Source organism: Mucor velutinosus (assembly GCF_035048745.1).
Source record: "Mucor velutinosus strain NIH1002 chromosome Unknown tig00000041, whole genome shotgun sequence".
NCBI lineage: Eukaryota > Fungi > Mucoromycota > Mucoromycetes > Mucorales > Mucoraceae > Mucor > Mucor velutinosus.
In genome coordinates, this window is record NW_027041905.1 from 376774 (window position 1) to 402116 (window position 25343).

Here is a 25343-nt window from a genome sequence, read left to right on the forward strand (position 1 = left end):
TATACACATTATAGCAGAAAAAAACAAATAAACAAATGTATACACAACCAACATGCGGATAATTTACATACAACATTCCTTTTTCCATTAAACACATGGTTGCCATCACTTGCTTGAGCTATGACATTTTGATTTGCATAGCAGAATACTTGACTAGCAAAGAATTAGCCACCTTATCGCAATGCAGCAAGTTCATGTACCAGTTGCAGTGGGTAGATCTGCTCTGGAAACAGTACTGTCATGATGATTTCTGCATTACTTACAACCATCCAGACCAAACGTTCAGACAACTTTATTTGCAGTGCATTGAAGCTGCAAAGCAAAACAGGAGACTGCCATGCCAACATCTGCAGCAATACCTAGATCAGCCCATTATTTTGAAGGATCGACAAAGGCAGCAGTTGACAAAACTTGACAAATGTCAACGATGCTTTGTCACTGGCTTTGAAAATCTGTTTGTCTGCTTGTCCTCTTCATGCCAGCATCAACTGAGTAAGTGCTTGTGTGTGTATCAGGACTCTACGCATACTCACACTTGTGCCATAGTTTGCGACAGACATGCTAGACATCATGCTCGATTACTACATACAATGCAGCATGCCATGTATTTCAAACCAAACATGGCGGAACTATTCTGTCAAATATGCGTTGATTGGGTAAATACTGCTTCCAGGTGCTCGATTCCACCGAGTCAAGTGTTGCTTGCTGTCACCGAGTCAAGTGTTGCTTGCTGTCACCGAGTCAACTGAAATACTTACATAAACATGTCTTGATAGATTGGCGGAAAGGAAACGGACCCTGCAGAGCAATATCATGCGACCAACATAACCAGCATGTGGTCCAATTACATTTACCTTGATCCTGATCTGGATAGGAAAATCAATCGCATTCGCCCAATTCGCCAATATGAGCGATATATGCGATGGAAGGATACACCTCACTACATTATGAACAACCCTCGAGGCTATTGTTTCATCGCGTCAAATTGGATGTCTGAATGGGAAATGTTCATCGAAGGCTGGACAACCGACCCACCATCGATGATGATCGATCAGACCCATCTACTGTCGTCTGTGGTCTCGTCTTCAGTGGTTGTAGGCTCAGGTAGTAGTCATAGCAGTAGTAGCCCATCCTACTTGCCGTCGCGCTCATCAGAGAGTGTCATGATTATATCCAGAGATACATGGGATTATTTAGCCAAGCATTATTCAGTCAAGGGTCAGCAAATTACAGAGGGTAATCACTGGTTTATTCTTCATGTATGAAATAGGTTACTGACTGTATACTTTGTTGACAAGATGATTTGAAGCCTAAAATAGCATATCAAGCGATACTAAAACGAATCGAATTTTGGAAAGACAGGGCAACAGATGATATCAATCCTTGTCAGCGTTTAATGCATTGATCTAGCCCTCTTTTTGTTCTCAATGAATCTGCTGCGAACAACAACTGGCTCTCTCTCAACGTTCATTGCCTTTAATCTCAATACAGCTATACAAGTAGTTAGCCAACTGCCCCCTCCTGAAAAGAGAATCCATGGCATGTTACCTCTGTCAAGCGCCAACTCAATCATACATCGTGTTTTAATAAACGCTATCAAAGGCCACACTGATCTTTCTCCATGCAGAATCCAATAAGCCAGTGATTGATGAGAAGGATTTGAAAACAAAATGTTGAAATCCTACAGCCCAATGTTAGAAGTGCATGTGCCATACCAGAAGCTTTTACTTACAGACAAGGCAAGGTCAGGCACCACATTGACATTGCCAGACATTTTCTCTTCAATCACACCACGAAGCATATGTGGCAAAATATGCAACTGATCGAGCTAAGCATTCCTATGAGTAAGGGCGTCTCTGATCTTGATCCAGCACTACTTACCTGGTATAATCGATGCTTGAATTCAGAGGCTACAATATAAGCAAATTTATGCAGCAACGTTTCATGTTGCAAGTTTTGTGCTTTTGCAATAAAAGGAATGGCATATATACTTGCTTGAGAGACAATAAAGTGGTTCACATTGAACAGCTCCGAGAGACGATACAAAGGAGCTTCGCTTTCAGCAGGAGACGTTTCTGACCAATGATTCCATTTCACAGCAGAAGAAATCCACTTTACAATATTGCCATTCTTGTCTTTTGCCATCAGATTGCAGCTGCCGAATAGTCCTACAGATGCAGTGGAACAACATGCAGCGCTCCAGATCAAGACATTAGGCGCAGTGAGATAGTTGAGTAGTTGAGGCACCTCCTGCGTACGACTGGATGACACACTGATGTTGAGCACTCGCTTTGACAGTTTGTAGGCCTCTTCAAATGTCAGATCCCCTACGTTTTCTCGAACACATTCTTGTAACACCTTCATGTCCATCAAATAGCCTGTGTATTTCGTCATTTGTCAATTACCGCCATATTCATGTGATTTTTATGTACAATGTGTGTACTTGCCATATTTCATGAATCGTGTGATACGTCTTTTGAAATGTCTATCATACGAGATATGAATACGTGAATTTGACTCGAGCAATTTATCATCATACGCTACCCTGTCTGCCCCTTTTTCGAAAAAGCACTGAGGTTAATGCCATCCGGCTGTAAAATATTCTAAAATCAACATGTCCATTGGTAAGCTCTCTCTCCTGTTATTTTTAAATATAAAGTCATACCGGCAATTCTTCGTCAGTGTGAATACAAATCAAGGCAGCAATCATAGCACCAATGGCTGTACCACTGATGATACGAGGCAAAAGACCTTGCTCGTTCAAAGCCTTGACAACGCCGATGTGATATAATGCTAATGCAGTGCCGCCTTGGAGTACAAGAGCCGAGCATCCAAAACTCTGTCTAGAATCACTAAAGAACTTGATTTTGGCTTGAGCATCGAAATCAGATGTTTTTTCAATGTATTCAATTTGTGAAACCACTTCTTCCATGTAATCCTCAATCAAATGCTTTGTTCTATTAGAGAGGGTTATTAGTGCGTATCCTTAGAGAGAGAGAGGCGAATCCCTGTACCCCAAGTAAGAGTGCGAAAACAGCTTTCTATCACAGATTCCAGCAAAGTTCCTCAACAAGACGCCTCGCAACAAATAAGTCATGCTATCCACATCTTCATTTTCATGTGCTTTTTTCAAATGCTCCAATCTCGATGCAATGAGTTTAGAATCGTATACTCTGGAAGCAGATTGTTGTCTCCATTTATCGTTCTCTAATGAACAAAATGGTTACTTTTTGGTTCATACTGTTGTGCAGGTTGTTATTTACTCAAATATCTATTTTCAAAAAGGTCGTTGAGTCATTGCATTGAGTGTTTCAGGAACCTAAACTACCCCTCTTTCCTCCTCCTCCCCCCTCCTTTTACCTGTCCAAATCAGCAGCTCTCTCTTGCCATTCATCAAATGTCGCTGCCTTGTTCAATCGCACGAGCAGTCTATTTTCAGGCTTATTGTCTTTGTATTGCTCCCATTTTCTCTAGATCAAACAGGAGGCTGTATGAGTATTTTCGAATTCATTATCGAGAACAAAGTTTAAATAGCGTGTACCATCCAAGGCTGTAGTAAATAGCTATATAAAAAGAGCGTTGAGCTGTATGCAAAATAGATAATTGGCGCCACTATGTATTTCAATGGATCTCGTGCAGTTTTTGATAGGCTATCACTGATTTTATCCATCATATTAATGTAAGATAAAAAAAAAAAAAAAAAAAAAAAAAAAAAAAGACGACAAACAAAAAGATTCTCTTTTTTTTTTTTTTGCTTTTTGAGCTAAATTTCACATGCCAATTACATGCTGATGAGCGGCATATTGTTACCAGCAACAATTGTTTGTATGGCCTGCTTTTTTGGTTGCCCCCCCCTTCAAGAACGCCGGTAGTTGTTTGTCATGCTTTTTCAAGTATGTGTCCATGTGTACTATGATAGCAAGCCTTTTATACACACAGTAATCGGCTCGATGTCTACAACAAATGCAATTTTAAACAGGGTAGCAATATTTCATGTCGCATCATGATTCGGATACGAGCTATTTGTAGCCATTAAATCCAAAAAAAAAAATCGAAAATGCTGGACAGAAGCAAATGAAATTAGTCAAGCTAAACTGTAGATTCCCATTTCTGTTTTTGTTAACTTTTACAAACATCGATTGCCTTTGTAATTAGCATGACATGATTGATCTTGCCAATAACCCAGCAGCCAAAACCGATTTAATCTCCGCCAAACATTTTGTTCGAAATAGAAATCTTTGATGAACTTTCGACTTGTTTTGAACTATTTTGCCAGATTCGACTATTCAAGTAGTGCTCATTCTCTCATGCATCCTAAGCTTTCTTATAGTACTTTTGAAGGCGCATCCAATGGTGCTAATTATAAATAGTGTTTAGAACAAAACGACTGAGCAATGAATGAAAACATGAAAAGAGGTTTATTGCCAAAATGTCGAGATTTTACATATGGAGGCCCGACCAAGATACTTGCAGGGGCTACGTTAAATCGATAGGAACATTTTGATTTAATACATACCATAGTAAAAGTCTTCATTTTCAAGGTAAAAAAACGCAATCGTTTGATTTTTGATGTAAACCATGAGGGGTACCTCATGCTTTTTTGGTCGAATTCTGGTCAGTGTTTTTTTTTGGTCTCCAAAAAGTTGAGCAATAGTGGCAATAAGTAACTGCCAGACGAAAACAACTGTTTGCTGCTATTCTGGCGGTCTAAAACGTTTTCTAGCACGAGAAAACGCTGCTCGAAGGCACCCAATTTTTACTATAAAATGCGCATTTTTGAGTAATAAGAGGCAATGCAAGGATCTCACCAAACTAGATTGGCGTTCCTTGTTGTTCATGAATATATGAAATCAAACAGTGTGGTAATATTAACTATACCTACTAGGACTGAGATCTACCTACAATGGCACCATCTTTGGAAATAGTGGGACTTTTATCAATTAAATCGAGCAAAAGGTGCACACTCTATTTGGCATAGCATGATGGCATCTCAGCGATGCTATGTTTGTAGTAATCAGACAAAGCATCAATAAATCAAATTCAGTAGGTGAGTAGTGTGTTTTATTGTCGGTTTTACAGATTAAACTACTGCGTCTTCCGCGGCGATTGTGGAGTCGAGCCAGTTCACCATGGTAGCTGCTGCAATGCTCATAAGCGGTAATTGGAGGCATTTCCCTGAGGCAAACAGCCTCTTTTCTTAGGATAGCACTCTTATTGGGGTCAATGATCGAATCATCACTGAAACTATTCACTTCAAAGCACGGAGTGTGTTTCGCTTTCAGCATCAACTGGTGCCACTTTAAGATGAAGAATGATCGTCTAGACTCTGTAGAGATCATGGAATAACTTTCTCAGTAACCCCACTTTGGGAGGGCACCGTTCGTAACTTGCTTCACATGGAGAATATACTCCTCCATGTCAAGTTCAGGAGAGGTGCATGTCCATGACATTGGTAATATTTCATGAGCAGACTTGATAACACGCATTTTGCTGTATTCTACAGGTTATGTCGTTTTTGTAATATCGCGCCATACCCTGATAAATTTTTCCTGTTTGTGTTGGTTTATGGCTATTCTATTTGTTCTGTAAGCAATTGCATAATCATAAATGACAAGATGAGAATGGATTTAATTGGGGATTTCGTTCCAGTGCATTTCCTGTTTCATAGAATTCAGAAAACGTCCTCTGAAGAGGTGAAAATATTGGCAGTGATCTTAAATATATTTAATTCATGCTTGTAGGTTTCTGCTTTCAAAGAATGTTATTTTATCGGTTCATTTACGTAATGTCTAACAAAATTCACCATCAGCCTTGATTTGAGATGACTTGGAATTCGTGCAATCCAGAACATTGCCATTGAGACATGAGTCGAATAAAATTGTGTGACATGCTCATGGTTGACCTTTGCAAATAATATTGTAGCGACTTTTTTTTTTGTTACACAATTTACATATTTTAAACAGAAACAGGGTTCACTTTTTTATATGGTAATTTTTTTTTTTTTATGAAAAAAAAAAAAAAAAATTATTAAGTGAGGTGATCAGTGCCATTTAGGCACTAGGAAGTATTTGGTAATCTGAAAACGAAACCCTGATGTTCAATCTGGGGCCGTCTGTCTCAATTTGATATAAAACGAGGGAGGGAAAGGAACATTTCCAATTCTTTGTATTCTTTATATTCTGTATACTCTTCAAATGTCACAATATTTTGTACTATGTGAGTTGCTTGCACTACTTAATCATGCTTAGAAGCCTATACGCTGACTCGAAATCTTCAGTAGGTAGCAATGATCGCAAGATCAAGCTTGAAAATGCTACACATCCATGTCCACGCTGCAAGAAGCCAGATACAGTTCAATTGACTCGCTATGAAAATGAATGGATTGTATTCAACCGAAGAGTCGCTCTGCCAAACAATATGAATGTACGCTACGAATGCAATCAGTGCAAATGGAAGAATCAAATTCTACCCGAAGGTGACCCCTCTGACAAACTGACTCCCTCAGATGATGAGGATGTCGATTATCTCTCTGCTACAAACTACATGTTTGTTGGACCAAAGACTTTGACTAATCAAACTGCCTCTTCCTCCAATTCCTCTATTTCCTCCAATTCCTCCAATTCCTCCAATCTCACATCTAAACCTTATTCAGCTTCACTTTATCAGCCATCCGCTAGTCGCTCTACTACATCCTGGAAACAGAGATCATTATTTATGAAACGAGCTTCTTGCTCAACCTAGGCATCGAAATAATTTTCATGCTATATATATATATATATATATGTATACCCTTTAGATTTGAACACACAAATGCTGAACCTTGTCTCTTCTGCCCCACACCCATTACATAATAAAAGTTCTGATTAAGCATTTTTAATGAAAAGAGAAAAAAAACCAGCTTCCAATGTTCTATTTTCTCATTCTCTTCTTGAATCTGGCTACAGCTTGATCATCAGTGGCCATGAGCTTATGATCTAATCTTGGCTTGTATTGCTTGGGAATTTGCTTCTCAAAATTTGCAGGTACATGTTCAGCTGCGCCCTGTTGGCCGCCAGACTCGCTCTCCTCTTTTTCAGTATCGTCAATCAGCTTGCGTTTTGCTCGTTCAGTGTCTTCAATGTTCTGCAATCGAGTATCAATGCCTAGATCGACCTCGGGGATGGCTGTCAACATTTGAGTTGATAGTTGAACATTGCCTTCTGACTCCTGTTGCTTTTGCTCTCCTTTTAGTCTGTCTGGAATGCGATACAGCTCCTCATAGATGTCAACTAATCCACGATCGACGGCTTTTTCATCGTCCTCATCATCGTCCTTTGCTGCTCCACCTCGTCTCTTTTTCATTTCAGATTCAATGTATTCCATCCTATGAAAAGCATCAGTAAAACGGGGATGTAAAACAAAGTTCAAGACGATTTACAGTACATGTGCTTATCTACATCTAATGTGTTTGTTGCCGTAGCAAACGCATCTAATTTAAGCTTTCTAGATTTGTTGGCTGATTCTTCGTCATCTAATTTCGATGCTCTATATGCGTCAGGTTCAACCAATCCACCCTTTTTCAAACTCCAAGCATTAGGATCCTCTATCTTCTTCTTTTTCTTTTTCTTTTCAGCACCTTTCAGGAGCTTGTCAGCATCGAGACCAACTGGCTTGCGACGAAGTTTTCTCAGTTCTGTTAATTCCTCGATAGTAGCACTACAAATGGTGTTTAATCAACCAAATACATGTTCAATGCGTGTATAGAGTTACCTCACTTGTTCAAGGTCTGGAGTAGGCTCTTGAGCAGTGTCTAATTCATCATCAGATTCGATCTTCTTTTTTCTATAATTCTTTTGCTTTTTAAAAGTTGACATGGTTCGCTAATGAAAATGTTTTTTGTTGCTTTGCGTGTTCTTTATCAAAACACAGAACCAGTCCTCATAAGTCTGGAAGAATAAACAGACATTTAAGGAAATGTCATGGAAACATTTGTTTCTAAATGTCTCAGACCCTTTATTTTTCTCAAAATGAGCTCAACAATGATCAATCACTGTGCCATTTATGCTGTTATCAAAACATGGGTTTATCCAAACTGTTAAGCTGAGGTGTGCGCATCCATATTAAAATGTTGCACTTTTTCAGAGCAAACGATCAGTAGGCTTTATGAATCGCCGAGCTACTTTATGGGTTCATTGCTTTTTATCTACTGTCATTGAGGAACATTCTTTATGATACTTTTTCACATCTATATGGAAGAATCCAAAGCATGTTGATGGTTTCCACGAAATGAAACGATAAGATATCCGACCTGATTTGTAATCCCCACCCCTTAATTTTTGAAGACATTTTTGAATCTCCCTTCCAATAGAAAAAATGCCTGCCATTGACATTTTCTCGGATTATTGGAAGCTGAAGAGCCTTGCTATACTACTCATGTTGTAGAGCAAGAGATGGGGATGCGCGATTTATGCCTAGAATCCAAATCTGTAGGCGTCAGTCTAGATCTATCCATCGAAAAGTATTTTTCAGGATCAATACGACACCAGCATGATTTAGTCAGCAAACCACTGCATGTACAATGCGATACACACATTGCAAGTGACAACGCGCTGACATAAACCTTTAAGTTTATAAACAGACATAGACTGAATGCCCTATTTTCTTGATTCATAGTGATGCGTAGAAACCATTTACTTCGTACATATAATTACAGATACCCGTTTCACAAATATACATAACACATATCCCGAAACGGTCATTGACATAAATTCAACCATGTTATCGTTACTGCATATCTCATTCAGTTTTTAAAATAAACTTCGTTTTTTTATTAGACAAGCCATTAGCAGAGAAAAAAATATTTACCTTGATCGTTGAACGTTCGCACGTCGACATTTAAATTTTTCCAGATTATTATTTTTCAAAAGATCAAAACGTGATAAGATCTCAAACGAAGAGCCATGGTCTACAACAATTTCCTTGATATTGCTGCATTGTCTAGTATTCAAATTATAATAGCATGAAAAACCTTGCTGCAATCAGTATTCTTTTCGACTTACTTTAAAAAAGTCCTAATATCATCTGGAGACGTTGAAAGCCCGGCATAGTCAATGATGACAAGTCGGAAAGGTTTTTGGCTGAAATGGACGCGTGCAACTAAATCTATAGAAAATCTTCAGTTATTATAATATTTATACCGAATCTTGATATACCAGAGATATCGCCATGGGATCCTTTTAAATGCAGCAGTAAATCATCCTGCTTTGGCGAGTCTCTTTCTAATATTGGTTGATCTGCTTTGCAAATTGGGCTCACGAATACTTCTTCACACTTTCCGCGGGAGTAAAGTTTGTTCACCATTAACTGTAATAAACGCATTCGTGATTCTTTTGTTTCATCAGTTGGCGATTTACGTGCGTATCCAATTGTTATGTATTTGGTATCATGTTTTAAATATTTCCAGTATGCCTTGACCGAGTCGGAAGTGTCCGTCACAAACGCTACAGAATAGATTGTTAAAATATGGAAATCCAAATTTTAGTGAAGTGATTTTACCCCATAGCTGTTCATCAACCACCCATAAGTATCGTCCAGATTTTCGCTGATTTTTTCGTGAACGTTCTGATTTTCCCCAGATCTTTGCCTGCCCAATCCAATATTGAAGTTGATTTACGCTACAATGATTTTTAAGACGCGGGAACACTCTGGACATTAGTTGGTATTGATCTTCTGCAGTTAGGAATTGTTTGAAATAACAATTGTTGTTCAAAGGGTTTTCATCGGTGGCAATTTCTTTCATGAGGCTCAGCAGGCGATCCTTGCAGAATGGTATAACCGTGTCATTAAGCTTCCGTTTTTTAGACCTGTCCTTGTTACTGTTGTTGCTATTATTATTTTCATAGATGCTGCTGTTGCTATCATCACTGCTATCGTCGCTGCCGTTGTTGTTGCTATCGTTGTTATTGCCGTTGTTGTTGCTATCGTTGTTATTGCCGTTGTTGTCGCTATCGTTGTTATTGCCGTTGTTGTCGCTATCGTTGTTATTGCCGTTGTTGTCGCTATCGTCGCTGCCATTGTTGTTGCTATCGTTGTTATTGCCGTTGCTGTCGTTGCCATCGAGATCATCAATGTTATCAGGTAAATTTGTAGATGGCATTGTTGGAGAATCGGGATAACTTATGAATTTGAAGGGATCTCGCTCGTGTACACTAATACCAATGGCCATCGGTTGAAAAGGATCTTGATTACGTACGTGTACTGCAATTAAGCAACTTTTTTCTAGATGTTCTTTTGCCTTTTTTCTTTCTTCTGGATCATTGGGTTTGTATCCAAGGACAAGGCAGGAAGCTTGGCCTAAAGTTAACATTTTCAGGGCAAGAGGGTTACAACTAAAGAAAAAAAAAAGGGAGAAAACAATAACTCACACGAATTGCTTATTTTCAAGCAACTAACAAAATTAATTTTGATTGGTCAATAACATCAATTTCAATTGTTTCATCCATGATGATGTAACCGAAAAGCTTGGGTACTTATAAAATGTATAAAAAATCAATAGTATTGAATAAGACTGAAAAAAGAGGTTACTTTATTAAACAAGCGTAAGAAATAGTACTAAATACAGACAATTGGTAAAGCTTACGCCCTCAACAATAACCATCTATAAATGTCGTTTTTCCCGTGCATGGTTACAGTGCCTTATTGAATTAGGACTTTGAGCTCGTGTAATTGTGCAATTATAGAAAGTGTAGTTATGAATATTTCCAGAGTAGTAATTTGTGGCAGATGAAGTATTGAGTGTACTTGTTGTGGTAAAGTTAGTAATAATGGTCTGTTTTACAACACATGGCGTGTATATAAAAGAAAAAAAAACTTGTTGAGTCTGTAGAAGCTGTGGAAATTCAGTAACTCAGCGATAGTCGGATCATGATTTACAATTATTCCTTGCTGTCTATGTTGACAGGTTAGGTTTAATACGTATAAAAGTAAGCTATTTTTATATAATTTGTTATGATGGTCTGTGCTTGCGAAGAGCAATGCCGGGATTGCTAATCATATCATTGTAACTGAACTAGCGAGTCGGGTCTTCCTTTTGATTTCTATCTTAACTTGTTAATATTGAATCTACCGATACAACAAAACTCACTGCTTCAAATGAGGATTCATAGATTTCTGAAATCGTTCAACATCGAGTCATGCGATTTTGATAATAACACTGCTTTCCAGCTTAATTAAACTTAGGATAGAATTTAAAGGAGAATCTAGTGATACTACTTTTAAGTGTATAAATCTAAGCTATTGGACTGATTTTTGAAAGAATATTTTTGCGGTTTTTGGTTGTTTTTGACAGATTACCAGGTTTCTGTCGTCAAAGCTCTACTTGTAGTACTTGTCAAAGTGTAGGGCAAACAAGATCCTACCGAATGAGCTCTGATTCAAAGCCCCGGCATGCTCTATCATAAGATATTGACAATTCTAGGTCGAAATCATGGCTCTTCCCAGTAAAAAAAAACACAAACCGACTGGTACACCAGTACCTCGTTAAAAAAAGTTATGCTGCCGTAGTCAGACCTCGCATTACCACCACCTCGCACTCTCTCCTGCATGGAGAGGTTATTACTAAACGCACTGGTGCGCCTACCGACTCTGCATCCCCTGCAACAAACCACGGAATGCTCGTACCAACGATGGTTATTTTCTTGACATCTCCAATATCGCTAATACACCTGAACAGCAACATTTGCAAATCCTTGATCAACAATACAAGGCGAGCAACTTTATTGGTATCAACTTTTTGGGCAAGACCACTCAACGATATATCGAAGTTTATCCCACCAAAGGCATCGCCGACCGTTTCCTTACCGAAGGTATCATGTACGAATCCGAAAACGCCAAGATCCAGCTCTTCCTTTGTAAAGCTGTCGATGGAGAAGGTAAATTGATCCAAATCTCTCTCACGGACATTTCCTTCCTCCCTCAAGAACAATTGTTACAAGAAATATCCACGGCCATAGGGGTCTTTGGACCTCGGTCTTAATTATGAACAGTCCACGGGATGGCTCATGGGCTCCGGATATGCAATTATCCAGCAACTACCTAATGTCACTTACCCGAAACCGCATCATAGCATCACTTGGTAGACAGCTACTCTGGGCGAAGAATTCTTCTATGCAACTTGACCTTTGACAAAACGATGACCGCCGATGAGCAGCAATCCTTGATAGATCCTATTACACTGGATGAGCTGTTGCAACAGGCGAACCGCTCAGTGAAGGCCACAGCTCCTGGCAGTGATGGCTTGGCCTCTCCTTTTCTGTCGCTCTTATTCATCAACTCAGTCAAGCCCCAATGCCAGATATACGGCCAACGCCAACTGTCCATCCTGGATCGAGTCACCATCGTCAACAGCTTGATCTTGTCCAAGGTGTGGTACAGTCTGCGCATGTTGAAGCCCACCGAGAGGTTCTTAGAAAAAATCAAGTCTTGTGTCTATCAGTTCGTCTGGCAGAAGAAGCGGCCGTTACTACGCAAAGACCTCGTCTTCCTATCCAAGTCTAGAGATGGTCTTGCCGTTCTCGATCCTTCTCTTCAACAGTTGATCCTCCAAAAACGCTGGCTCAATTGCCTCGTCGAATCGCATAATTATCCGTTCTTCCTGCTGCCCTTCCTTATTTATCATTTATCACTGCCCCCCATCGTCTTCAGATTTCCCATACCTGGCTTTCCTAGATGCTGATTGCCGCAAATCCCCCTGATACACAAGGATTTCTCCATCTGGCATTCTATCTTTGCCTTGTATGATTACGTTGATTTCCATGGACTTAAACAGGTGGATGTCATCCCGCTCCAGATCATCATGCAATTGCCTTTGCACAAGCTCCTCACTGGGCTTAGCGATGATCACTGGCTCCGGGCGTCATCCCCAGTTTCCAACCGCGAAGTTCTTGATTTTTGATCTCATTCAACAACGGTGTCGCGTCAGAATATCCCATCTATTCTTTTTTTTTTGTTTATATGGAGACTGGTGGTCTCGGTTTTATTAGTGAACAGTGATCACATATATATGTTTTTGGGGTTTTCTATTTTATAAAGGAGGAGGGGGTAGGGCGAGTTTTTTGGGTTTTTGAAATTATGCAATGTTTTTGTATTTTTTTTTGATTTCAAGTTGCTGATTGTTGTGTTTTGGAGGTTGAGGAGTCGACATATTGCAGTAGAAGCAGAACGACAGGCGGAGAAGGTAGATCAACCCAACCTTAGACGGGATCGACGGAGAAGAAAGGAGGAGGTGAGTGCGGAATGCCAGCCGCCATGAATGACTCCTGTTTGTGTAGGCGAATCTTTTGAGCGACCCGAACGAGAACAATGTCAGTGGTAAATGGGGTATCATTGAAGACAAAGGACCAATGTGATAACCAGATAGATTCCAGTGTAGCAGCAATGATGCAAAGATCGGATGTTGTTCGAACATAAGGAGAACAAAAGGTGGTTAGAAGGTGATGAAGGTCGAGAGAAGTGATGGACACTGTTACGCCCAAATGCTCGTTGTGAACCTGCTGCCAGACAGCCAGTTTGACAGGACATGAGAACATGAAATGGTCGGTCAATTCAGTGGGATATTGACAGATGGAACAAGACGGTGAAGGGATCTTTTTCCATTCATGCAAGCGAAGTCTGTGAGGAATTCGATGATGAAGGAAACGGTACCAAACAGTGCGACATGAGTGTGATAGTGGCAAAGACCAAAAGGTCGACCAAGATGGGCGAATGGATGGGTTGTAAGGAGGAGGTAGGAAAGATTCAGGTTTTAATGGCTGTGAGCAAAGTTTTCGATATGATCTTGTGGACAGACGATGCTGGCGAACAAGAGGTGTCGGTGACAATGAGGAGAATATAGCTTGGACGAACGGTGAGGCATCCACAGTGCGGTGATCCTCAACTGGTAAGAAAGGAAAACAACCCAAGCCTGCAAACCTTCTGTGAATGAATGTACGGGCAAAGAAGGGAGCGAGCTTGATGTGATCCTGTCTGACGAGCCGCAAGAAACCATTTGCGAGTTTGGGTGGGGATGAAATCTCGCGGGAAGTCTTTGGGCGAAGGCAACTGTCCAATGTGGGATCCAAAGTGTAGGCGATGGAGGTTGGCAGCTTGGCATAGGATTTGGAGAGCTTTGTACCAGGTGAAACGGAAAGAAGGACCGTGGCCAAAGGGATCTCTAAACTGGTGGCCGCACTGATGATAGTAGATGAGAAATCTTTTGGAATGCGATCCAGAGCTCTAAACAGCAATGACCAAAAACTCTCTTGTTGTTGACAAATGGATGGACGGCATCCTGAAAAAAGCATACTGATGCGATGATCAAGTGGCTGTGACGGATGATCTGGTGGGATGTCAGGGCGTTTGGAGAGATGGTCTCCGAGAAAACCAACTAGCCGAGGTAACACGATTGAAGAATGCGACATCATTTGGGTAGTAGACATGCTGAGCAGCGGTTCCAGCCAACGTAGTTGGAGCGCACCTTGTTGCAGCTTTGGATTGAGGATGTCAAGACCACCCTGGGAACGAGAAGAGAAGAAGGTGGGATGACCAATTTTTGGAGAGATTCTAACATTGACAAACTGAGAGATCACAAACTGAATATTGTCCAGGAACTTGACCGGTACTGTCACCACACGAAGCACATGCCACAGTTTACTGAGGACAAGCGAGTTGAGAACAGTGGCTCTACCGCGTACTGAGAGCCCTCGTTGTTTGTGAATTTGACAGCCCAGACGGATCTTGTCTAGCAGTTGATCCAGGAACGAGTCCCGTTGTTTAATTGATGTATACAGCGGAAAAACCAAGATAGCGGATTGATGATGGCGAGGTAGCGTCGTGCCAACTAGTGATGCGATGTTGAAGAAGGGGAGTTCGCCAAATCAAATCAAAGTTGCTTCTTGAGCCACTGAGAGAGATAGCCTCCGTCTTGTGGAAGTTCTCGAGAGCGTTGGATGCAGCAGAGTACACTTGTAGATGGGAATGTAGGCGATTGAGATCTGCAGGAGAGGTCAACAGACAAACAATATCATCAGCGTACGCCATCATCTTGACAGCAGAGGGAGCGTTGAATGATAGAGGTGAAGGCAACTGGAAACCTGGTAGTTGAGGGTCCTGGAGAATCTTTCTAAGAAGCGGTTCAAATGCCAAATTGAACAAAATAGGACTGATGAGGTCCCCTTGTTTCTGGCCTCGTAGTTGTGGTTCTCGTGATGAAAGAAAACCATTGACATTGACAACGAGATGATTGTCAAAGAACAAGTGAGAGATACAATCAACCAAAGCCGCGGGGAAGCCAAAACGAAGGAGGACGGCACGAAGGTATACGGGATGGACACGGTCGTACGCCTTTTCCTAATCAAGGAGCAGACCAATACTGGAGGACTGGGAGTCGCGCGCATGTTCCATGATTAACTTCATAAGAAGACCATTGTCTGCAATGAACCGACCTTTAACGAAACCCGTTTGAAAGGGATTGATAAGGGGGGCAGCTTGGTCAATCATGTAACCACTGAGAATACGAGTGAACACTTTGCATCTGTGTTGATCAAGGAGATGGAACGCCAGTTTTGCAAAAGTTCTGGGGGGTCCTTTCTTTGGAAGAAGCACGACACAGGACTCCAGCCATGAAGGAGGGAGATCCGAGTGAGACAGAGCATTGTTGAAGGTGGCTAGTGCGATTTTTCGGCAGGTTGGGTTGGTGACAATCAAGTGGACAAGCTGATACGGTAAACCATCTATACCAGGAGAGGAAGTGGTGGGTGCACGAGAAAAGGCTTCACAGAGATCCTCAAAAAAATGGGCTCAATCGATGACAGAGATGCTGTGGTTGACAGACGAGTGGAAGCAGGGATCGCATCAAGTAGGTCATGCACGGCATGCATATCGATGGTATCTGGGGTGTAAAGAGCACCGTAGTAAGTAGCAGCGGCATCGAGCATGGCATCTTTGGTGGTACACAATGAATGCGACGATGGGTGAATCAAGGGAGGGATGAGGGTCCGAGCAGCTCGAATAGAAGATGTTTTCTTCAAGAAGCCGGGCGGCATCTCACCTTGTTCACGCCAACGCACACCAGACCGTAGAGCTAAGGTTTCAACATGGTATTGTTGAATGGCTGCAAGTTGTTCCTCGACAATGGTCAAATGTGGAGTGAGAACCGAATGTTGAATTGAATCCGAGTTCAAGCGCTGTTGTAGACCAGCTCGTTTCTTATGAAGGAGCTCCTCAGCGCGCTTAAGAGTATAAGCATTGCGCCTTGAGAACGATTTGGCAACAGTAGCAGTGGTTCGCTTCAATTCTTTCCATTTCTGGGCGACAGACAAAGTGGGATCAAGGGTCGGGACACGACCACAAAGAGCACGATGAAGCTGATGACGAAAGGTGGAATTAGAAGCAAGAAGAGGATGGGCACGCCATAGGCCTTTGCCAACAGACAGGGCGGACGACGCATCCGCAGATGAATACAAGCGAAGCTGGCTAGAAAGAAGAAAGTGATCTGACCAAGCGAGTTGTATGTACGAGGTGTGGCAGTGCTCATACTATATGGAAGGCAACAAATCCGATGACAAGAAGATGTAGTCAATACAAGATTGAGACGTACCACGTTGGAATGTAACAGAAGGAGTGGCACCTGGAGCCGTGATACCATTGACAAAGTGATCATCAAGGTACTGTAACCAAGAAGCAGGAGCCTGTCGATTCCGAAACGAAGAAGCATTGGAGTAGTTATAATTGAAATCACCCAAAATGATAGATCGTGATGGAGACGACGAAAACACAGAGGCAAAGTCTGTGAGAATGGTAGACAGAAAGCAAATACGTTCAGATCGGGAGGCAGGAAAATACACTACCTTTATAGAAAACGGCTCAAATGCATGAGATATCGTGGTTGATATGATCCGCCCACAGATACTGACAATTGAGTTCGAGAATGAAATGTCAGAAGAAAAGGTGACCAACCCGCAATGTTGAGACCAGATACTAGATTTGGCCTGGAATTGGAGGTGGAATTGATCTTGAGTGGTGGTGCTGGAAGCATGCGTCTCTTGAAGTGCCAGTAAATCAAGAGGGCATGTTCGTAAATAGCGTATAAAGTGTTGACGGGTAGAGGAGGCAGCTGTCTTGGTGAGGCCTCGTCAGTTGAGCGTGCCAACTCGTAGCGTCGCAAAAGAGGAGTCCGGGGGGTTCAGAGTTGTTGGTGTTGTATAAGCCGTGTTGATTGATGAATTAATTATCTCTATATTAGAATAAGGATTCAATAAACTCATTTTCCTTGTGTGGGGGTTTTTTTTAAGGAAGGTAGGTTTAATTCTGCATAGAAGCAGAACCATCATCATTTTCAGTGTCCATAGGATCTATCAATTCCTCAGTTTCAGGAATATAATTAGGATTATTGGGATTTCTCAGGCGTTTATGGCTGGATTTGATCTTATGATCGGTTCGTTTACAGGATTTGCATTGCTGGGTGGTAGGTGGAAGTGAAGGTACCTCTGGAGGAGAACTACCAGTCGTTGAGCGAGTGCGGTGTTGGTGTTCAGGAGAAGAAGTATTAACATTTATCTCATGGAGAGTGTTAGCAGCAGTCTGAGCATTCGCATCAATGCGGGCATTAACCTCTGTGTGAGCGTTGGCAGCGTGGCGAGCATCAGCAGCGGTTTTGTCAGCAGCAGCTTTGTTAGTAGCAGCCTTTTCAGCAGCAGCTATGGCTTCAGCAGCGGCCTTGGCTTCAGCATCAGCGACAAGCTGAGAGGCAGAAGCACTCTTAGGAGCGGCATAAGACTTGGAAGTGACAGTGTTTGATTGCTTCTCTGGTGCCTTGGAGACCTTGCGCTTCTCAGTAGAGTTGTCAAGGTCTTCATTGCGACGAGGGCAAGTTCGTTTGTAATGGCCAGCAGTACCATAAAGATCACAAGTGATCTTTTGTTTACGAGTAGCACATTGAATCAATGCATGATCCATAGAGTGGCAGTACTTGCAATAAGATGGCATCGCAGCTTACGTGGCGAGCGAGAGGACATGATCCCGTTGTTCCATCAAATCTCCAGAGACGTAGTCAATGGGGTGGTAGGCCCAATTGAGCGAGTGTTCAAGTTTGGCGTGAGTGGCATTGACATCTAAAACAGCATAACCACCCCCGGCGTAGACGCTGCTACCGCCAGTAACATAACTACAGTCGATCAGTTGACCAAACTTCTCGAGGTTGTGGTGCATGTCAGCTTTCAGCTGGGTATTGCCACCATCTTTACGACCGTACTGAGCAGGCAAACGAATCAGGGACAGCTTGACAATGTTTGCGGAGGGCGAAAGAGTTGGATAAGTCATCAAAGGCTCCTCAAAATTTTCGAGTTGAAGTGCAGGCTGCTGAAGTATCTGTTGATACATGGAGGGTGAGACCGAGATTTCAGCAAAGATGCGGTTGTTGTCTCGACGCATGTGTTCAGAGACTGCCCATAAATGGGTATTGGCTTCGCAGAAGAGGTTCAGGGCAACAATGAACTCCTTCTGTCTAAGACTTGGGTGATGTCGATAAGGACAGAGTGAGGTACGGTGCCTTTCAAAAATGTTCGGGCAACTTTGTGCGAGAAATGATCGACTTGAGACGTAAGAGCGTCGCTGGAGGTGAGGGGTTCAGGTTCACCTTGGGACTGAGGGGTTGGCGAGTCAGACATAACACTCGAGTTAATGTTGGAGCCACCAGTTATGACAGCAGACCATAATTTTTTTGTTTGTTGAAATGACTTCAGGTCCTTAATGGTGCCATTGTGTTCTTTAGGGGAGGAAGCCATGTCCCATCTATTCTCGTCTTTGTGCCTCACTGTATCAGGAAATACTGGTTTTTAAAACCGTCCAACTGGTTCCTGGTGTGTGGCCACACATCTTCCGCCCTCCCTCCAACTCCAATTTGGACTGGGCTAGTGTTGATTTCTTTGGCAAACTGGGCATTACAGACCAATGGACCCAGTACCGTCCCATCACCTATCGTCAACAGAAACAACAGCTGGTTCCATCGGAACATCGGTTCAGCAATTCAATGGTCATCTCCTGCGCATTCATCAGCAAGAACGGTTCTGTATCGAGCACTGTCAAGATGCATCCCTCATAAATCCTACCTCCGCACAATTGGCTCTGTGAAAAACTCCACCTGTCCCTTCTGTGCCTAAGGCATCGATACATTGAGGCATTTCCTCGTTGACTGTCCAGTCAAATGGCAACTTTGGCAATCCGTGCTCTTACAATACTACTCCAACTATCCTTTGACTTCCGAGATCATCTATGGCACAGTGCGTTCCTTGCATCTTCCTCATTTTACCAAAGATCACTCTGTTGTGCCAGAAGGACTACAAATGTCTATAAAGACTAAGGTATTCTTGATGGGTAGATATGTCTGTGTTGTGCAACAACATGGACAAGCTATGATAATTGAAGTGCATCTCGGCTATCTAGATGCTGAGGTTCACCAGATGTGATAAGCGTTGAACAAGATAAATTGCTACTTTGGCATTCAGAATTTAGTATAAATAGGATAACTCTTGTCTTCATCAATAAATCTTTAGTTTTTGTGTCTGATCTTATTCTAATAAGTCTTTTCTTGTTTTTGTAATATCAAACATTTTTTATAAGCTACAAATTATAATCCTTTTATTCTTTGTGCTTAACACACTCCAAATAAATTGCCGTCATTTCTACAACCCTTTGGTAAATGTAGAATCTGTATTGGCTTCACGGTAGCCAAAATCCGGCACCACTCTCCTCCGCATCTATCGAACACCTTTCCTCTAGAACAGTTTGTCACATTGATAAACTGCTCCCTGCAAACGCATAATCATAATATTGATAGCCATTCCGTTGCTCGAAGTCCACCACTCCGCGATGTGTCTCTCCAAAAAATATTTGAATAAAATAAAATATTGTTGTGAGCGGTGATGTCCGCATCGAGACTACATCTGGGAGGTTAGCAAAATCAGTAAGCAAGCAAGTAAACAAAGCCGTTATATATAAATATCACTCGTATGTCATATCAATAAACATAGTTCTAAAATCCCCTTTTCAGTTTTGCTCTTCTGTGTAGTCTTTATTTTGTACACTAGAGAAGTAGTATTGATCGTAATAACTACTTGACGTGTCCAAATTCTTTATAGTTGAATAAGCGTAATCTTTACGAAAAGCACAGGTAATTTACATCCCGTTACCACAATATTAACTACTAAAAAAAAAAAAAAAAAAAAAAAAAAAAAATTCTAGGTCGCTCATAAGAATTTCAAAACAAAATAGGAAAAATACTGGACACTTCAAGAAAGATGTTGGACACTTGAGAAAGATGTTGGACACTTCAAGAAAGATGTTGGACACTTCAAGAAAGATACTGGACACTTCAAGAAAGATGTTGGACACTTGAGAAAGATACTGGACACTTCAAGAAAGATGTTGGACACTTCAAGAAAGATGTTGGACACTTCAAGAAAGATACTGGACACTTCAAGAAAGATGTTGGACACTTGAGAAAGATACTGGACACTTCAAGAAAGATGTTGGACACTTCAAGAAAGATGTTGGACACTTCAAGAAAGATACTGGACACTTCAAGAAAGATGTTGGACACTTCAAGAAAGATACTGGACACTTCAAGAAAGATACTGGACACTTCAAGAAAGATGTTGGACACTTGAGAAAGATACTGGACACTTGAGAAAGATGTTGGACACTTCAAGAAAGATACTGGACACTTCAAGAAAGATGTTGGACACTTGAGAAAGATACTGGACACTTGAGAAAGATGTTGGACACTTCAAGAAAGATGTTGGACACTTGAGAAAGATGTTGGACACTTCAAGAAAGATACTGGACACTTCAAGAAAGATGTTGGACACTTGAGAAAGATACTGGACACTTGAGAAAGATGTTGGACACTTCAAGAAAGATGTTGGACACTTCAAGAAAGATACTGGACACTTCAAGAAAGATACTGGACACTTCAAGAAAGATACTGGACACTTCAAGAAAGATGTTGGACACTTGAGAAAGATACTGGACACTTGAGAAAGATGTTGGACACTTCAAGAAAGATACTGGACACTTCAAGAAAGATGTTGGACACTTCAAGAAAGATGTTGGACACCTCAAGAAAGATACTGGACACTTCAAGAATGATTTTGGACACTTGAGAAAGATGTTGGACACTTCAAGAATGATTTTGGACACTTCAAGAAAGATGTTGGACACTTCAAGAAAGATACTGGACACTTCAAGAAAGATGTTGGACACTTGAGAAAAATACTGGACACTTCAAGAGATATTATTATGTTAGAATCTTCTTTATATTGAATTCAGAAAAAATATGAAGATAATGAAAAATTTATCTGTAGTATCAATCGAATTTGATCTCGGTCAAAAAACAAATAAGAGGGGGGGGGGAGGTAGTAATATATAAAAGTTCAAGGAATGAAAGTGTGGGGATAATAACATTTCCTTGCTATTATAGGCAGGCCTTGGCTAAAAATCAAAAAAAGATAACTGTCTACGATGCAATGAGCAAGAACTGCCAGATTTCTCCTATCATTTGCGCGCAGTTAAAGTGTCCAATATCTTTCTTGAAGTGTCCAACATCTTTCTCAAGTGTCCAGTATCTTTCTTGAAGTGTCAAATATCTTTCTTGAAGTGTCCAGTATCTTTCTTGAAGTGTCCAACATCTTTCTTGAAGTGTCCAGTATCTTTCTTGAAGTGTCAAATATCTTTCTTGAAGTGTCCAACATCTTTCTCAAGTGTCCAACATCTTTCTTGAAGTGTCCAGTATCTTTCTTGAAGTGTCCAACATCTTTCTCAAGTGTCCAACATCTTTCTTGAAGTGTCCAACATCTTTCTCAAGTGTCCAGTATCTTTCTCAAGTGTCCAACATCTTTCTTGAAGTGTCCAGTATCTTTCTTGAAGTGTCCAGTATCTTTCTTGAAGTGTCCAACATCTTTCTCAAGTGTCCAACATCTTTCTTGAAGTGTCCAGTATCTTTCTTGAAGTGTCCAACATCTTTCTTGAAGTGTCCAACATCTTTCTCAAGTGTCCAGTATCTTTCTCAAGTGTCCAACATCTTTCTTGAAGTGTCCAACATCTTTCTTGAAGTGTCCAGTATCTTTCTTGAAGTGTCCAACATCTTTCTTGAAGTGTCCAAAATCATTCTTGAAGTGTCCAACATCTTTCTCAAGTGTCCAAAATCATTCTTGAAGTGTCCAGTATCTTTCTTGAGGTGTCCAACATCTTTCTTGAAGTGTCCAACATCTTTCTTGAAGTGTCCAGTATCTTTCTTGAAGTGTCCAACATCTTTCTCAAGTGTCCAGTATCTTTCTCAAGTGTCCAACATCTTTCTTGAAGTGTCCAGTATCTTTCTTGAAGTGTCCAACATCTTTCTTGAAGTGTCCAGTATCTTTCTTGAAGTGTCCAGTATCTTTCTTGAAGTGTCCAACATCTTTCTCAAGTGTCCAACATCTTTCTTGAAGTGTCCAGTATCTTTCTTGAAGTGTCCAGTATCTTTCTTGAAGTGTCCAACATCTTTCTCAAGTGTCCAACATCTTTCTTGAAGTGTCCAACATCTTTCTCAAGTGTCCAGTATCTTTCTCAAGTGTCCAAAATCTTTCTTGAAGTGTCCAGTATCTTTCTTGAAGTGTCCAACATCTTTCTTGAAGTGTCCAACATCTTTCTCAAGTGTCCAGTATCTTTCTTGAAGTGTCCAGTATCTTTCTTGAAGTGTCCAGTATCTTTCTTGAAGTGTCCAGTATCTTTCTTGAAGTGTCCAACATCTTTCTTGAAGTGTCCAGTATCTTTCTTGAAGTGTCCAACATCTTTCTTGAAGTGTCCAGTATCTTTCTTGAAGTGTCCAACATCTTTCTTGAAGTGTCCAACATCTTTCTCAAGTGTCCAGTATCTTTCTCAAGTGTCCAACATCTTTCTTGAAGTGTCCAACATCTTTCTTGAAGTGTCCAACATCTTTCTCAAGTGTCCAGTATCTTTCTCAAGTGTCCAACATCTTTCTTGAAGTGTCCAGTATCTTTCTTGAAGTGTCCAGTATCTTTCTTGAAGTGTCCAGTATCTTTCTTGAAGTGTCCAACATCTTTCTTGAAGTGTCCAACATCTTTCTTGAAGTGTCCAGTATCTTTCTTGAAGTGTCCAACATCTTTCTTGAAGTGTCCAACATCTTTCTCAAGTGTCCAGTATCTTTCTCAAGTGTCCAACATCTTTCTTGAAGTGTCCAGTATCTTTCTTGAAGTGTCCAGTATCTTTCTTGAAGTGTCCAACATCTTTCTTGAAGTGTCCAGTATCTTTCTTGAAGTGTCCAACATCTTTCTTGAAGTGTCCAACATCTTTCTCAAGTGTCCAACATCTTTCTTGAAGTGTCCAGTATCTTTCTTGAAGTGTCCAACATCTTTCTCAAGTGTCCAACATCTTTCTTGAAGTGTCCAACATCTTTCTCAAGTGTCCAGTATCTTTCTCAAGTGTCCAAAATCTTTCTTGAAGTGTCCAGTATCTTTCTTGAAGTGTCCAACATCTTTCTTGAAGTGTCCAACATCTTTCTCAAGTGTCCAGTATCTTTCTCAAGTGTCCAAAATCATTCTTGAAGTGTCAAATATCTTTCTTGAAGTGTCCAACATCTTTCTTGAAGTGTCCAGTATCTTTCTTGAAGTGTCCAACATCTTTCTTGAAGTGTCCAACATCTTTCTCAAGTGTCCAAAATCATTCTTGAAGTGTCAAATATCTTTCTTGAAGTGTCCAACATCTTTCTTGAAGTGTCCAGTATCTTTCTCAAGTGTCCAGTATCTTTCTCAAGTGTCCAACATCTTTCTTGAAGTGTCCAGTATCTTTCTTGAAGTGTCCAACATCTTTCTTGAAGTGTCCAGTATCTTTCTTGAAGTGTCCAACATCTTTCTTGAAGTGTCCAGTATCTTTCTTGAAGTGTCCAGTATCTTTCTCAAGTGTCCAGTATCTTTCTCAAGTGTCCAACATCTTTCTTGAAGTGTCCAGTATCTTTCTTGAAGTGTCCAACATCTTTCTTGAAGTGTCCAGTATCTTTCTTGAAGTGTCCAACATCTTTCTTGAAGTGTCCAACATCTTTCTCAAGTGTCCAGTATCTTTCTCAAGTGTCCAACATCTTTCTTGAAGTGTCCAGTATCTTTCTTGAAGTGTCCAGTATCTTTCTTGAAGTGTCCAACATCTTTCTCAAGTGTCCAACATCTTTCTTGAAGTGTCCAGTATCTTTCTTGAAGTGTCCAGTATCTTTCTTGAAGTGTCCAGTATCTTTCTTGAAGTGTCCAACATCTTTCTTGAAGTGTCCAACATCTTTCTTGAAGTGTCCAGTATCTTTCTTGAAGTGTCCAACATCTTTCTTGAAGTGTCCAGTATCTTTCTTGAAGTGTCCAACATCTTTCTTGAAGTGTCCAACATCTTTCTTGAAGTGTCCAGTATCTTTCTTGAAGTGTCCAACATCTTTCTTGAAGTGTCCAACATCTTTCTCAAGTGTCCAGTATCTTTCTCAAGTGTCCAGTATCTTTCTTGAAGTGTCCAACATCTTTCTTGAAGTGTCCAGTATCTTTCTCAAGTGTCCAGTATCTTTCTCAAGTGTCCAACATCTTTCTTGAAGTGTCCAACATCTTTCTCAAGTGTCCAGTATCTTTCTCAAGTGTCCAACATCTTTCTTGAAGTGTCCAGTATCTTTCTTGAAGTGTCCAACATCTTTCTCAAGTGTCCAACATCTTTCTTGAAGTGTCCAACATCTTTCTTGAAGTGTCCAGTATCTTTCTCAAGTGTCCAGTATCTTTCTTGAAGTGTCCAACATCTTTCTTGAAGTGTCCAATATCTTTCTTGAAGTGTCCAGTATCTTTCTTGAAGTGTCCAGTATCTTTCTTGAAGTGTTCAACATCTTTCTTGAAGTGCCGTACACTTGGTTCTGTTAAAAATATTTGCCAATGCGGTATAACCTACAAAAAAAATATATAATAAAGTTAAACTTGTTTGTTGCTGATCTGATTGTAGTTAACCTTTTTTTTTAAAATCGCTGTGTTGTTGTCGATGCCATTACATCGGCTCCTTGTTTCGACATTTATCCCAGCACTTGTAAGAATGCGAAACAAAGCCTTTGAAGTGACTTTTCTCCATACTTTTGCAGGCTTCTGTAATTCTTTTCGATATAGTGTCTTCCTGCAAAAACCTATGGCCCTTAGCCATACTCTTTGCCACTCCCCAGAATTGTTCTATTGGATTAAGCTCAAGAGAGTAAGTAGGAAGATACACAGATGTGTATCTTGGATATTCAATATACTTCTTTATGTTTTCGTGTGTGCGAATGGGTGCAT

General features: G+C 40.8%; 11 protein-coding genes across 11 annotated transcripts; 3 read left to right on the forward strand and 8 right to left on the reverse strand.

The window, feature by feature from the left end:
- Positions 1 to 95: 95 nt before the first annotated feature.
- On the forward strand, positions 96 to 1265 carry ATC70_000278 (uncharacterized protein; the record flags this gene model as incomplete). The annotated part of the gene is made up of 3 exons (XM_064819696.1): positions 96 to 492; positions 547 to 656; positions 777 to 1265. The coding sequence occupies 3 exons, from the start codon at positions 96 to 98 to the stop codon at positions 1263 to 1265; spliced, it is 996 nt and encodes a 331-aa protein (XP_064683616.1).
- Positions 1266 to 1393: 128 nt separating this feature from the next.
- On the reverse strand, positions 1394 to 3544 carry ATC70_000279 (uncharacterized protein; the record flags this gene model as incomplete). Its single annotated transcript, XM_064819697.1, has 11 exons — positions 1394 to 1491; positions 1549 to 1681; positions 1733 to 1828; positions 1882 to 2378; positions 2448 to 2485; positions 2545 to 2603; positions 2666 to 2957; positions 3015 to 3207; positions 3264 to 3271; positions 3361 to 3470; positions 3542 to 3544. 11 exons carry the CDS (start codon positions 3542 to 3544, stop codon positions 1394 to 1396), a joined length of 1527 nt encoding a protein of 508 aa, XP_064683617.1.
- A 2696-nt stretch (positions 3545 to 6240) lies between these two features.
- Positions 6241 to 6741, forward strand: ATC70_000280 (uncharacterized protein; the record flags this gene model as incomplete). The annotated part of the gene is made up of 1 exon (XM_064819698.1): positions 6241 to 6741. One exon carries the CDS (start codon positions 6241 to 6243, stop codon positions 6739 to 6741), a length of 501 nt encoding a protein of 166 aa, XP_064683618.1.
- A 168-nt stretch (positions 6742 to 6909) lies between these two features.
- On the reverse strand, positions 6910 to 7853 carry ATC70_000281 (uncharacterized protein; the record flags this gene model as incomplete). Its single annotated transcript, XM_064819699.1, has 3 exons — positions 6910 to 7363; positions 7423 to 7695; positions 7750 to 7853. The coding sequence occupies 3 exons, from the start codon at positions 7851 to 7853 to the stop codon at positions 6910 to 6912; spliced, it is 831 nt and encodes a 276-aa protein (XP_064683619.1).
- Positions 7854 to 8840: 987 nt separating this feature from the next.
- Positions 8841 to 10204, reverse strand: ATC70_000282 (uncharacterized protein; the record flags this gene model as incomplete). Its single annotated transcript, XM_064819700.1, has 4 exons — positions 8841 to 8976; positions 9039 to 9141; positions 9192 to 9479; positions 9535 to 10204. 4 exons carry the CDS (start codon positions 10202 to 10204, stop codon positions 8841 to 8843), a joined length of 1197 nt encoding a protein of 398 aa, XP_064683620.1.
- Positions 10205 to 12169: 1965 nt separating this feature from the next.
- ATC70_000283 (uncharacterized protein) lies at positions 12170 to 12712 on the forward strand (the record flags this gene model as incomplete). The annotated part of the gene is made up of 1 exon (XM_064819701.1): positions 12170 to 12712. The coding sequence occupies one exon, from the start codon at positions 12170 to 12172 to the stop codon at positions 12710 to 12712; it is 543 nt and encodes a 180-aa protein (XP_064683621.1).
- A 517-nt stretch (positions 12713 to 13229) lies between these two features.
- Positions 13230 to 17050, reverse strand: ATC70_000284 (uncharacterized protein; the record flags this gene model as incomplete). Its single annotated transcript, XM_064819702.1, has 5 exons — positions 13230 to 14755; positions 14814 to 15363; positions 15753 to 16488; positions 16552 to 16858; positions 16972 to 17050. 5 exons carry the CDS (start codon positions 17048 to 17050, stop codon positions 13230 to 13232), a joined length of 3198 nt encoding a protein of 1065 aa, XP_064683622.1.
- A 266-nt stretch (positions 17051 to 17316) lies between these two features.
- ATC70_000285 (uncharacterized protein) lies at positions 17317 to 17970 on the reverse strand (the record flags this gene model as incomplete). The annotated part of the gene is made up of 1 exon (XM_064819703.1): positions 17317 to 17970. The coding sequence occupies one exon, from the start codon at positions 17968 to 17970 to the stop codon at positions 17317 to 17319; it is 654 nt and encodes a 217-aa protein (XP_064683623.1).
- A 36-nt stretch (positions 17971 to 18006) lies between these two features.
- vps5 (Vacuolar protein sorting-associated protein vps5) lies at positions 18007 to 18444 on the reverse strand (the record flags this gene model as incomplete). The annotated part of the gene is made up of 1 exon (XM_064819704.1): positions 18007 to 18444. The coding sequence occupies one exon, from the start codon at positions 18442 to 18444 to the stop codon at positions 18007 to 18009; it is 438 nt and encodes a 145-aa protein (XP_064683624.1).
- A 47-nt stretch (positions 18445 to 18491) lies between these two features.
- TUB2_1 (Tubulin beta chain (Beta tubulin)) lies at positions 18492 to 18797 on the reverse strand (the record flags this gene model as incomplete). The annotated part of the gene is made up of 1 exon (XM_064819705.1): positions 18492 to 18797. One exon carries the CDS (start codon positions 18795 to 18797, stop codon positions 18492 to 18494), a length of 306 nt encoding a protein of 101 aa, XP_064683625.1.
- A 5413-nt stretch (positions 18798 to 24210) lies between these two features.
- Positions 24211 to 24498, reverse strand: ATC70_000288 (uncharacterized protein; the record flags this gene model as incomplete). The annotated part of the gene is made up of 1 exon (XM_064819706.1): positions 24211 to 24498. The coding sequence occupies one exon, from the start codon at positions 24496 to 24498 to the stop codon at positions 24211 to 24213; it is 288 nt and encodes a 95-aa protein (XP_064683626.1).
- Positions 24499 to 25343: the final 845 nt, after the last annotated feature.